General features: G+C 35.9%; 1 protein-coding gene across 8 annotated transcripts in view; it reads left to right on the top strand.

Annotated features, from left to right (window-relative positions):
• LOC105471274 (B-Raf proto-oncogene, serine/threonine kinase) overlaps positions 1–12,897 on the top strand; it is a 202,015-nt gene that overhangs the window by 139,799 nt on the left and 49,319 nt on the right. For 7 of the 8 annotated variants that reach the window (XM_011723649.2, XM_011723648.2, XM_011723645.2 and 4 more), the window contains 5 exons: positions 1,220–1,256; positions 5,340–5,476; positions 6,146–6,263; positions 9,579–9,663; positions 10,567–10,743. In XM_011723649.2, the coding sequence (XP_011721951.1) occupies positions 1,220–1,256; positions 5,340–5,476; positions 6,146–6,263; positions 9,579–9,663; positions 10,567–10,743 (554 nt within the window). Of the gene's footprint in view, positions 1–1,219; positions 1,257–2,678; positions 2,799–5,339; positions 5,477–6,145; positions 6,264–9,578; positions 9,664–10,566; positions 10,744–12,897 lie in introns of all 8 variants that reach the window. The other variant, XM_071094363.1, reaches the window with a different exon arrangement.

Below are 12,897 nucleotides of genomic sequence, written 5' to 3' on the forward strand. Positions count from 1 at the left end.
ATTTTGTATTTTTTTTTTTTTTTGAGACAGAGTCTCGCTTAGTTGCCCAGGCTGGAGTGCAATGGCGTGATCGCGGCTCACTGCAAGCTCCGCCTCCCGGGTTCACGCCATTCTCCTGCCTCAGCCTCCCGAGTAGCTGGGACTACAGGCGCCCGCCGCCTCGCCCGGCTAATTTTTTTGCATTTTTAGTAGAAGCGGGGTTTCACCGTGTTAGCCAGGATGGTCTCAATCTCCTGACCTCGTGATCCGCCCGCCTCGGCCTCCCAAAGTGCTGGGATTACAGGCGTGAGCCACCGCGCCCGGCTTAATTTTGTATTTTTAAATTACACTGTAAACATGTTTCGTGATTCAAGCTTCATAATTATTTTGGTAGCTGCATAATACTTCATTAAATTGATACACCAAAATTTTCTTAACCAAAGTGTGTCAAAATGCCTATAATAGAGAAATAATTATTTCTAACTTTTTAATATGATAGATGATGTTGCACTAAACATCTTTGTGCATATCACTTTTTCTTCTGAATTATTTCCTTAAGAAAAGTTCCCAGAAGTGGAATTACAGGATCAAAGACTATGAACATTTTTATCGCTCTTAATATGCGCCAGTATAATTTTTTTTAAGGATTGATGAAGCCATTTTTTAAAAAATTTATTTATTTCCAAAGTTCAGGGGTACATGTGCAGGATGTGCCGGTTTGTTACATAGCTCAACATGTGCCACAGCGGTTTGCGCACAGATTATTCCATTACCTAGGTATGAAGCACAGCATCCGTTAGTTATTCTTTCTGATGCTCTCCCTCTTTTTACCACCCACCCTCCGACAGGCCCGAGTGTGTGTTGTTTCCCCCATGTGTCCACTTGTTCTCATGATTCAGCTCCCACTTACAAGTGAGAAAACGCAGTATTTGGTTTTCTGCTCCTGCATTGGATTGTTGAGGATAATGGAAGCCATTGGTTTTGAATGGCCTGAAATGGATTTCAGCATTTGATTAGGACTAATAATTCTTTCTTTATAGGCTTACATTGACAAGTACTTCAAAATTTAGATTTTATTATGTTCACTAGATAATTCCAGATTGTTTTGTGTAATAGTTATAAGATATATTGTTTTAATTAATAAAATAATTATTTTAATGTTAGTGGAAAAATCAGTGTTATCACTACTTTCTGATTATATGCTTGCTTGGAATAAATATACATTACTGTTTATTTGTAGGACTTGATTAGAGACCAAGGATTTCGTGGTGATGGAGGTAAGTAGTGATTTCAGTTTTTTTGAAAAACTCAAGGAAACTGCAGTTGCTTTGCTGCTTATCTCCTTTATACTTGCCTCTTACATGAAACAGACGCAGAGAAAAATGTGTAGAGAAACCCAAAATTTTTTTGTTTTTCTATAGTATTTGTCATTTATCTCTAATAAAATGTTAACTAATTTATAACATGAGTAGAAAAGATGACTGGACATAAAAGGAAGTCTTAAAATGCACTATCTACATTTTTAAAATATCTTCTGAGATCAGACAAGATCGGACACGTTCAGGATGGTATGGCCGTAGACTACAGTTTTAAAATATCTTACCAAGGAAAGATCCTTAATTATTATACCCACTTTATTAATTTCTAACTGTCTTGAAAGCTATTGTTGATAAATTTCCTTTGTGGGTCTTCACTGATACTTAAAGATTGACCTTAGAATCAGATAAAACTTTACTTTGCTAAATCATTCTGAAGAGGGGGTTTGTCAGACATTATCAGCCACTTCCCTTCAACTTTCTACAAGTGTTTTAAATGTACATTTTATAGAACAGACCCATAATAGCGAAGCCCATTTGTCCTCTTCTTAGTTCAGTAAATACACAAATGAGAAACTGAATTGAGATTTCTAACTGAATTTTCATCTAGTATTCACTCTAGCACATAAGACAACATTACTTAAGAAAATACTTTTTGTAAGCATTACCCTATATGTTTTATAAGAGGTGACATTTGAGACTATCTTGAAGTTTTCTTCCAGGTGGTCCTTTACACTTACCTTCCCTGCTGTCTTCTGTCTAGTAAGGAAGACCTGTAATAACTGCATATCATGCTTAGAGTTGACCTCTTCACTGTGACCTTCTTTATCTTCAAAATATCTAAGCCCAGACTCAACAATATTTTACATTGAGTAAACATGGTTATACACCTTCTTTTGTTATGTTTCTGTATACCCGTGAAGCAACCAAAATAATAATAAGCCTGCATTCTATACTCTGGACTTGGTATTGATGATAGCACATAGTTACACAAGCATTTTTTTTTCCTGTTTGTTATTTCATGAACCTGCCAATTAATGTTGCTGCCAGTTTGACTTTCATATGTCTTAATAGCTGTGGCTTTTGATAATTTTGCCTAATACATCCAGCATTTAAATGTTGCCATCATGTTAGCATCACAAAATTAACTTAGTCATAAACACAGCCTGCTTAGTACCTAAAATCAAATGGCGTTTCTTGTCCTTTTCATGAGTCACTTTTTAAAAAATCATTGGGATTTTATGAAAATGAGCAGATTTTTGGTCCAGAATTATTTTATGAAGCAGGCTTCGATTCATCTTATTTATTCCCCATGACTTCTTTCATTTCTTCTGTGTGTCTGTCTTCCTGTGTTTGCCTGCCCCTCTCTTTCTCTTCTAACAGCCCCTTTGAACCAGCTGATGCACTGTCTTCGGAAATACCAATCCCGGACTCCCAGTCCCCTCCTACATTCTGTCCCCAGTGAAATAGTGTTTGATTTTGAGCCTGGCCCAGTGTTCAGAGGTAGTTGGGCTCTTCTTTCTTGTTTTCACCCAAAGCAAACTAAATATAAAACTACAGATGCTGTTTGTGCCTCACCCTCACAGCGTGTGTTTGTAAGTGTGAAAGTTTTCAGTACTAAATTTCTGCTTGGCCTGGCTGGAATGCTCTGAATGTGCTTCTCACACATACTCACTGCCACAAGCTTTCTGTATGCTGTCTGTCATAAATTTTTAAAAGCAAGAAAATCCTGACCTGAGATTTCCATCTTGTTTTTTGTTATTTTATTACTTCCTGGTCTTGATAATTTGTTAAACTTAGTGGGTGGGAATAAATAAGGTGGGTGGGGAAGAGCTTACTGGATTCCTTTGATTTTAATGCATTTAAGTGATTATTCTTGATGGTTTATGATTGTTAATAATTTTTGTGGTTTTTAAGAAAATTGAAGTGTCAGTGGAAACTTCTATTATGAGATTTTATTAGGCTTTTGGCCTTTTTTCAGATTCTGTAATACTAGCTGTGTTTTTTGGGTTTTTCTTTCCTCCAATATGGGATGTGTGTATTTTTGTCAAAGGTAGGGAGCTGTTAAAAAAGAAAAAAAAAAAAAAAGATTTATAACATATTTTAGATATTTCAGTGTACTTCAGAAATTTGAGGATTTATCCTTTTAATTATGTCCTAATAGAAGAAAGTTTACAGTATAATTTCATTCTCCCATTTCATCTTGCTGTTTTATTTAGTGGTTAAACTGATTTGTAAAAATTTAAGTTGGGCTAGGCGCGGTGGCTTACGCCTGTAGTTCCAGCACTTTGGAAGGCCAAAGTGGATGGATCACCTGAGGTCAGGAGTTCGAGACCAGCCTGGTCAATATGGTGAAAACCCGTCTCTACAAAAATACCAAAAAAATTAGCTGGGCATGATGGCGGGTGCCTGTAATCCCAGCTACTTGGGAGGCTGAGGCTGGAGAATCACTTGAACCCAGGAGGCGGAGGTTACAGTGAGCCAAGATCGTACCATTGTACTCCAGCCTGGGCGACAGAGTGAGACTCCATCTGGAAAAAAAAAAAAAAAAACTTAAGTCAAAGCTGGGACAGATGTCTTGCTATAAATATTTTTAAAGATTTATATTTACTGACTCTTGCTAGTTAGTATCTGTTACATATTCTGAATGTAGTAATGGTGCTTTAGATATTTGCTCTCTCAGCCCTGCTGTTTCTCAGAAAATCCATAGAATGGGATGGAAGTCATACAGTAGTGAGTAACACAATTAAGTGATACAATAAAACTACTTAGTAGATCATAACTGTGAAGCCTGGTGAAGCAGTTAAGGCTTTATAATGTTGAAAATTATCAATGGGAGGTAGAAAATGGATTGTGCTCTACTTAATAGACATTCTGGACACCATTTTATTTTAGAAAATTGCATATGAGATCATGAAAATTCTACATGGTGATATAATATGATGTAATAATAGTAAATATTTTCTACAGATTTAACATTTAAATGTGGTTATTGGTATCCTTGTTATCTGAAAGATAGTGACTCTTTTTTTCCTTAAGAGTAGCAGTCATTTTTTAAAAAGAATATATTTTCTTGAGGTCATTTTGTTGTTCTGTATATAGAACTATTACCTGGACATCTGAGTTCTACTCAGCCGTATTCAGGCCCCAGTAAGATTCACTGCCCTGAACCCTTCTGAACCAGGTGCTACTGTACCTTATCTCAGGATGTTTGCCATGAGAAAGGTATGCAACCCTGCCAACAGAGGTCACTTCCAAAGAGTATACTCCTCAGGCTCACTTGACCTATAGAATATTTGTATTTATAGTAACTCGGCGGAGAGGCCATAGCGCTTACTTACAAAGCTCTCACTTACAAAGGCAGAGATTTTTCAGAAAGTCTTGAGAAATATGCCTGGCTTTATTTACATTAACTTTGTTTTGCAGGTAACAAATAATCTTTGTTTAATAATGTAAGCCTCTAGGAACCAATGATACTGACCAATATCTCTTAAATAGTAGAGCATGTAGTTTAGGATTATATTTGAGTTTAGTGATTAATATGAATAAGTCAGATATTTTCAACATTATGGCCATTATTAGAAAATGTTTCCATTTGGGGATTTCCTTTTTTTTTTATATTGATTGGCTGTTGAGGTAATATTAAATAATTAATTAAAAGTGTATTTGTTATATAGGCATTTACATTGATTTTGCTTTTTGATTTTTTTTCATCAAAGAAACAGAAACTTGGGAGTATTTTTAGTATTTCTATCTTGTTTTAGAGAGATTGTTTTTCTCCTAGATTTTGTACCAGGAAACAAAGTATGTATCTATCATCAGATATCTTAAAGGTCATTAAATTGGCCAGAAAACTAAAAGAAATTATAGTTGTAATCACCAAATGAGGCCCCTTTTTTTTTGGCCCATCCTTTCCAAAAGGTCTATATTTAAATATGCACTACATTTTAAAATTAAGTCTAAATATCCCCCAACCTTCTACCCCTGATAAATTAACATACTTGTTCCTCCTTAATGTATACATTTTTCTTATCACTAATTTAGGATCAACCACAGGTTTGTCTGCCACCCCCCCTGCCTCATTACCTGGCTCACTCACTAACGTGAAAGCCTTACAGAAATCTCCAGGACCTCAGCGAGAAAGGAAGTCATCTTCATCCTCAGAAGACAGGAATCGAATGGTAAGAGTGTATAATATCTTTTTTTCTCTGTCTTTCTTCTTAGAAGTCATAGCCAAATGTAATATTATCCTTTAGATATATTATGTCCATATGTGACACAGAACTCCCATAATTAAATAAATTTCAGAGCTGATAGTTTTTTGCTTAAAGCATATTTCCACAGCACTGCTTTCTGCTGTCATCTGTAATATAATTTAGTAGAAGGCAGTTTTGGAAGAGTAACAGTGTTCTGCTTCTAAAATAAGGAAAAAGAGAGAAAACTAGTATTAGAAGGCATGAAAAGGCTGGTCCAGAATTCAGATATCTACCGAAGGACATTCTTCACTATTTAAAAAATCAACTTTCTTCTGCAAAATGAATCCACCATGGCACATGTATACCTATGTAACAAACCTGCACATTCTGCACATGTATCCCAGAACTTAAAGTAAAATTTAAAAATAAAATAAAAAACTAATACTTTTTAGCCATAGTATTGTTACTAATTATTGAATAAGTGGATCTTTTACTCTACCAAAGTACTTTTATATGTTGATTTTTTTTTTTTTTTTGGAAAGACTGAATTAGATATGATACATAAAGAAATTTAGCACCAATTAAAAAAGAGTGAAACATAAGGTTTTCTTTTTTTGTTTGGTTTGACTTGACTTTTGTACTATATTTATCAAGAAAACACTTGGTAGACGGGACTCGAGTGATGATTGGGAGATTCCTGATGGGCAGATTACAGTGGGACAAAGAATTGGATCTGGTTCATTTGGAACAGTCTACAAGGGAAAGTGGCATGGTAAGTATGTAATGTGGTGACATTGTGACAAGTCATAATAGGATATGTTTAACAACTTTTATTTTGTAAAAACAATCATCAAAGGAAATATTCACTCTTTGCATCAGTAAACTATATTAGTTTCAGGACTCCTCCAAAAGTTTCTAACAAAAATTATGGGAAATAAAAACCATTCACAGCAATCAGGACTCCTGTCATTATATTATAGTAATAATTTTTAAAGGAGAATTCCTCCAGGTTAACTAGTCCTCAAAAGGATTTTTTTTTCTTTTAGAGTCTTTCAGCTGATAATTTTATTTGTATTATAAGTCACAAGTAAACATATTAAAAATGTACTTACTGACTGGGCACAGTGGCTTACGCCTGTAATCCCAGCTCTTTGGGAGGCCGAGGCTGGCAGATCACGAGGTCAGGAGATCAAGACCTTACTGGCCATGGTGAAACCCCATCTCTACTAAAAATACAAAAATTAGCTGGGTATGGTAGTACGTGCCTGTAGTCTCAGCTACTCGGGAGGCTGAGGCAGGAAAATCACTTGAACCCAGGAGGAAGAGGTTGCAGTGAGCTGAGATCGCACCACTGCACTCTAGCCTGGCAACCGTGAGACTTTGTCTCAAAAAAAAAAAAAATTAACAAAGAAATATAAGTGGCCAGTAAACATATACAAAATGTTCGGCCTCACTAGTTATCAAAGAATTGCACATTCAAAAATAGAAATCATTATTTGCCTCTTAGTTGGACAAAATATTTTTAAATTGGATTATATTTAGAGTAGTGAGTGTATTTTCATCAAAGGTTTAATATTAATGAAAAATGAAAATGAACATGTATCCAACTATTAGAGAACTGGGTAAATTTGTACCTTCATATATGATTATATAGGAGTTAAAATGGCAAAGTAGAGCTATATTTATTGATATAGAAAGGTGTCTTTGGCATATGAAATTTTACAAAGCAGTATGTATAATATACCATATTATGGAGCTCATGGAAATATATAACATAATTTTTTATATGACAGTATTTTAGGCCACACACAGTGGCTCACATCTGTAATCCCAGCATTTTGGGAGGCCAAGGCAGGTGGATCACCTAAGGTCAGGAGTTCGAGACCAGCCTGGCCAACATGGTGAAACCTCGTCTCTACTAAAAATACAAAAAATTAGCCAGGCTTGGTGGCAGGTACCTGTAATCTCAGCTACTCAGGAGGCTGAGGCAGGAGAATTGCTTGAACCTGGGAGATGGAGGTTGCAGTGAGCCAAGATCCCACCATTGCACTCCAGCCTGGGTCACAGAGCGAGACTCTGTCTAAAAAAAAAAAGACTGTATTTTAGTATATACCGCCTTAAGCTATCTTTTCACAGGTGTTCATATTCACACTACATTCATGTAAAAGCCTAATAACATATAATGTCACTTTTGAGTGACATAATTAAAGGAATTTTTTTATACCTTCAAAATGTCTTTAAACATTTTTTAAGTGCTATGCAGTATTTTATGATATGAACAATAGAATAAGCACTGTATTACTTTGATAATTGAGAAAAATCAATGTTGATTTAACTTATTAAAATATACATACAGGTTGAGTATCTTTATGTATTTATTTTTGTTTGTTTTGTTTTATTTTGTTTTGTTTTGAGACAAGGTCTCACTCTGTCGCCCAGGCTGGAGTGCAGTGGCACAATCTCGGCTCACTACAATGTCTGCCTCCTAGATTCAAGCAATTCTTCTACCTCAGCCTCCTGAGTAGCTAGGATTACAGGCGCGTACCACCACACCCGGCTAATTTTTGTATTTTGAGTAGAGACAAGGTTTTGCCATGTTGGCCAGGCTGTTCTCAAACTCCTGACCTCAAGTGAGCCACCCACTTTGGCCTTCCAAAGTGCTGGGATTACAGGTGTGAACCAGCGCACCCAGTCAGGTTGGGTATCTTTAATCCAAAATCCAAAACCCAAAGTGCTCCAGAATCTAAGACTTTCTGAGCACTGACATGATGCTCAAAGGAAATGTTTATTGGAGGATTTCAGATGTTTGGATTAGGGATGCTAAACTGGTAAGTATAATCAAAGTATTCCAAAATCAGAAAAAAATTGAAATTTGAGACACTTCTGGTTCAAGGCATTTCAGATAAGGGATACTCAGCCTGCATATAAAAGTACCCATAAATTAGCCAGGCATGGTGGCATGTGCCTGTACTCCCAGCTATTGAGGAGGCTGAGGTGGGAGAATGGCTTGAGCCCAGGAGTTCAAGGCTACAGTGAGCCATGATCATACCACTGCACTCCATCCAGCCTGGGTGACAGAGCAAGACTCTGTCTCTAAAAAAGTTAAATAAGCAGAACATTAACTAGCACTCTAGAAACACACCCCCACAACTATGTCCTCTTCCAGCCAATCACCTCTCTCCCAAGGGTAACCACCATTGTGATCACAACAGGAAGTGCATAGTGTGTGCTCTTTTGTGTCGGCCCCTTTCACTCAACATTGTTTATAAGATTCATCTATATTGTTGTGTGTAGTTGGAGGTCATTCATTCTCTTTATAGTATTTCATTGTGTGACTATAACATGATTTCTTCTTTCATCTATTGCAATTGGATCGTTTCTAGTTTGGGGCTTTGATTGATGCTGGTGCTGTAAACATTTTTAGTATATGTCTTTTGGTGAACAGAATTGTGAGACCACAGGGTATGCATACGTCCAGTTGTAGTAATGCTGCCAACAGTGTTACAAAGTAGTTGTACCAATTTCAACACCTACTGGCAGTGTTGAGAGTTACAGCTGTTTCACATAAAGTTTTTTTTTTAATTTTAGTGACAATGTTAGTCATTTTACTAATCGAAGTATCATAAGTAATCCATAAATTTGAAAAAAACGTTAACTACTCTGATAAACTTTTACAGTTTCCTACTTTTAAGCAAAATTCCATAGGGCCTGTTAATTGTAGTTTCAACATTACTTGTAGTTTCAATTAGTAAATAAATATTAAGCCTAGTAAGTATAATTTAATATTGTCAAATAATTTGGAAAATACCATGGATACTTAATTGATTTCACCAAATTTCCATGGAACAAACAAGGTTGGCTATTTTTTGGATTGATGTTTTGAAATACTAGTACAGGAATATCATTGTTAGTTGAGTGTTTAGCCTTAGAAAACAAATGGAGTTTAGATAGCTAAAGTATAATTTATCTGTGATTTAATAATGGTGTGGAGTTAGGGCTATGATAATTAGTGAAAACACCCAAGAATGTTCTATACTTTTAAATTTTAAAAATTGAAATGACACTTGGAATAACAATTGCCTTTTAGGTGATGTGGCAGTGAAAATGTTGAATGTGACAGCACCTACACCTCAGCAGTTACAAGCCTTCAAAAATGAAGTAGGAGTACTCAGGTGAGCTTGTGTGGATTACCATTTTCCAGAGAAAGAAGTTATTTTTATTAGCTCCTGGTTCCCAGTGGTAGCGACTATTAGCTTTACAGATTTACTCAAAATGGATAAATTTGTAGAAACAGAGTATGTCTGAGTACATTTTTGTCTTTAACCACATTCTTTTAAGTAGTATGCAATGTTATATGGTACAGTTGATAGAATACTTAATCCTAGACAGAATTAATGGAAATATAGTATTCTGATAATATAAAATAATAGTTCTACTTATGAAAATAATGCTCTCCAATGTTTAAGTTTATCAGAATACATTTCAAGATGGTATTTAGTCCTGGGCTCTGGAATTTTAGAAACATTGACAAACTAGAATATGTCCAGTGAGGACCACCTAAACAGGGAAGATTCTAGAGGTGTAACGGGGGAAAATAATCAACAGAACTGAGGATATTTAGTTCAGAGAAGGCTGTTATGTTCAAGAGAGTGCACGGTTATTCCAGAGTGCAGGAAAAAAGTTATTCCAGAGAGCAGACCAGGGAAGCAAGCCAGAGGTGAAAGTTGTAGGAAAATGATTTTGTCTCAACACTTGGAAACTTTATAATACCAGAACCACTTAAATAAAAATAAGAGAGTCAGCTACATACTGAGTGATGAACTTCCCATAGTTGAAGGTATTTAAGCAACCTCTAGTTGCCTGTCAGATATGTTTAAAAAGATATTTTTGCATAAAGTAGGAGGTTAGACTTGGCAATTCCCAGTCTCTTCTAAATTTATCCTTTTGTTGCCTTTTTAAAAAAACAGCTTTTTCTGACAACATTTTACCGATAGGTAGACTACTTTGGTTCTCTTTTGTAAGAACAGCTACAGTTTGTCGACATTTAATATTTACTGTCACGTTTCTTTGTACAGGAAAACACGACACGTGAATATCCTACTCTTCATGGGCTATTCCACAAAGCCACAACTGGCTATTGTTACCCAGTGGTGCGAGGGCTCCAGCTTGTATCACCATCTCCATATCATTGAGACCAAATTTGAGATGATCAAACTTATAGATATTGCACGACAGACTGCACAGGGCATGGAGTAAGTTCCATTCTGTTAAATGTCTTATAAATTATTTTTGAAGACCATTGAGGATGTTTTAAAGGTTTTGGCTGCTATTCTTTTGGAGTGCATTTTAAATTACTGTCCAGGAACATAATATAGATGCTAACTAATGGCTAGTAAATAATATGATACTAAAAAATAAATGTCTTTGTCTAGTGCAGCCTTCAGAACATATATCAAGTATTTGATAATAAATACATGACTGCAAACTTAGGCTCAGCACTCAGTGATTGAGCTAAGCAAGAGAGGTTCAGAAGATAGAAACAGCAAAAACCTACTAAAAAGTTGTTAATGGTTGTTGAAATAAACAGAATGGTTGTTAATTAGTTACTTTTTCAGATCATTTTCTCTGAGTGCCCATATTTTTTTGTTGCAAAATGGTCAGTTAATAAAGTGAAAAATCTGCATTCTGACCCTTTTTGAGGATTTCAAAGTGAGTTCATATCTGTTGAATTTTGCTATGCAATTTAAAGAGTTATTTTATAAAGTTTATCATAAGCTAATATGGGGAACTGACTTTGAAGGATAAATTTTAAATTTTGTATGCAACTCTTAAGTGCAAATGAATACGTAAATTAAAAAGTAAAATTAAATTTTGAAAGCGCTTAGATGAAAATTATAAACTCAGTAAAATATGAATTTGAAAGCTCTGTGAAAAGTTTAAAAATAGATATGATCTTAATTATTTTGTTTTTTACATATTGCTTTCACTTACATAAATTATTATGTCATTTAATCTTTATAATGTTATGAAGTAGATCTTTTTTCTTTTTACAGATAAGGAAATTGAGGCTTTTAAGTGCCTTGTCTGAGGGCACACATTTAATAAGTGGCACCAAAGATGTTTAACTCAGGATTTCTGACTCCCAATCCAGTATTCTTTCCCTATAACCACTAAGCTTCTTTTACATTATAAAATTAGAATAAAAGAGTAAAAGGGTATATATGTACTAACACCTACAACTCTGAGTATTACTCCTAGCAAGTAAGTGTAGAGCCAAGACTCAAAACCAGATCTGGCTCTTAGATCTTCCAACTGTACCACCTTCTCTTTCTCAAAACTTGGCAATATATCTATAATTTAGATTGTTTACAATCCTATATTCAGCCAAAATACTTATTACAGCAAATTATTACCTTATTCAGTAACACTCCCACTTGCCCCTAGACTTGAAACAATCTCAACCTTTCAGATAAGTTAGAATCTCTGAATCTGTTCGAATCTAAAGGCTTTTAAAGAATTAAAGTCTTGGCCAGGCATGGTGGCTCACACCTGTAATCCCAGCACTATGGAAGGCCGAGGCAGGCAGATCACCTGAGGCTGGGAGTTCAAGACCAGCCTGACCAACATGGAGAAACCCCATCTCTACTAAAAATACAAAATTAGCCAGGCTTGGTGGCACATGCCCGTAATCCCAGCTACTTGGGAGGCTAAGGCAGGAGAATCACTTGAACCCGGGAGGCGGAGGTTGCAGTGAGCCAAGATCACACCATTGCACTCCAGCCTGGGCAACAAGAGCGAAATTCCATCTCCAAAAAAATAAAAAATAAATAGAATTTAAAGTCTTGTGAAGAGCAAGCCATGGCACAAATTGTAAACATTCAGTGAGAAACAAAGCTTATTCTCTTCCCACACTACTGGTCTCTTTGCAGTTTCTTCAGCAGGCCAAGCGTGTTCCTTCTTTAGGACCTTTATGTTTGTTACATTCTCTTTAGGATACACATGCCACAAATATCCTTATGTCTCTGTTCATCCGTCCCCTTTTAATTGAAACCCTTGCTCACCTTATATAACTAACATGTCCCCACATCACTCTGTCACTCTCTATACCCATAGGCTTGATTTTCTTTATAACGCACAGCTCCATCTGACTTGTTTGTTGTCTTTCATCCCCACTAGAATGCAGGCTGTATGAGAGCAGGGGCTTTTTTTTTTCTTCTTCTTCATTATTTTATGCCTAATGCCTAGAATGGGACCTGGCATACTCAGTACATAACTGTCAAATGAAAATGATTACACACAACTGCATATTATTGATAGATTTACCTTTCAGAAGAAAGAGATGCCAAATCCTTCTCACATCGCAACTGAGAAATGTGGCTGGGCATATTGGCTCACACCTATAATCC

This window comes from Macaca nemestrina, chromosome 4, assembly GCF_043159975.1.
Source record: "Macaca nemestrina isolate mMacNem1 chromosome 4, mMacNem.hap1, whole genome shotgun sequence".
Classification (NCBI taxonomy): domain Eukaryota; kingdom Metazoa; phylum Chordata; class Mammalia; order Primates; family Cercopithecidae; genus Macaca; species Macaca nemestrina.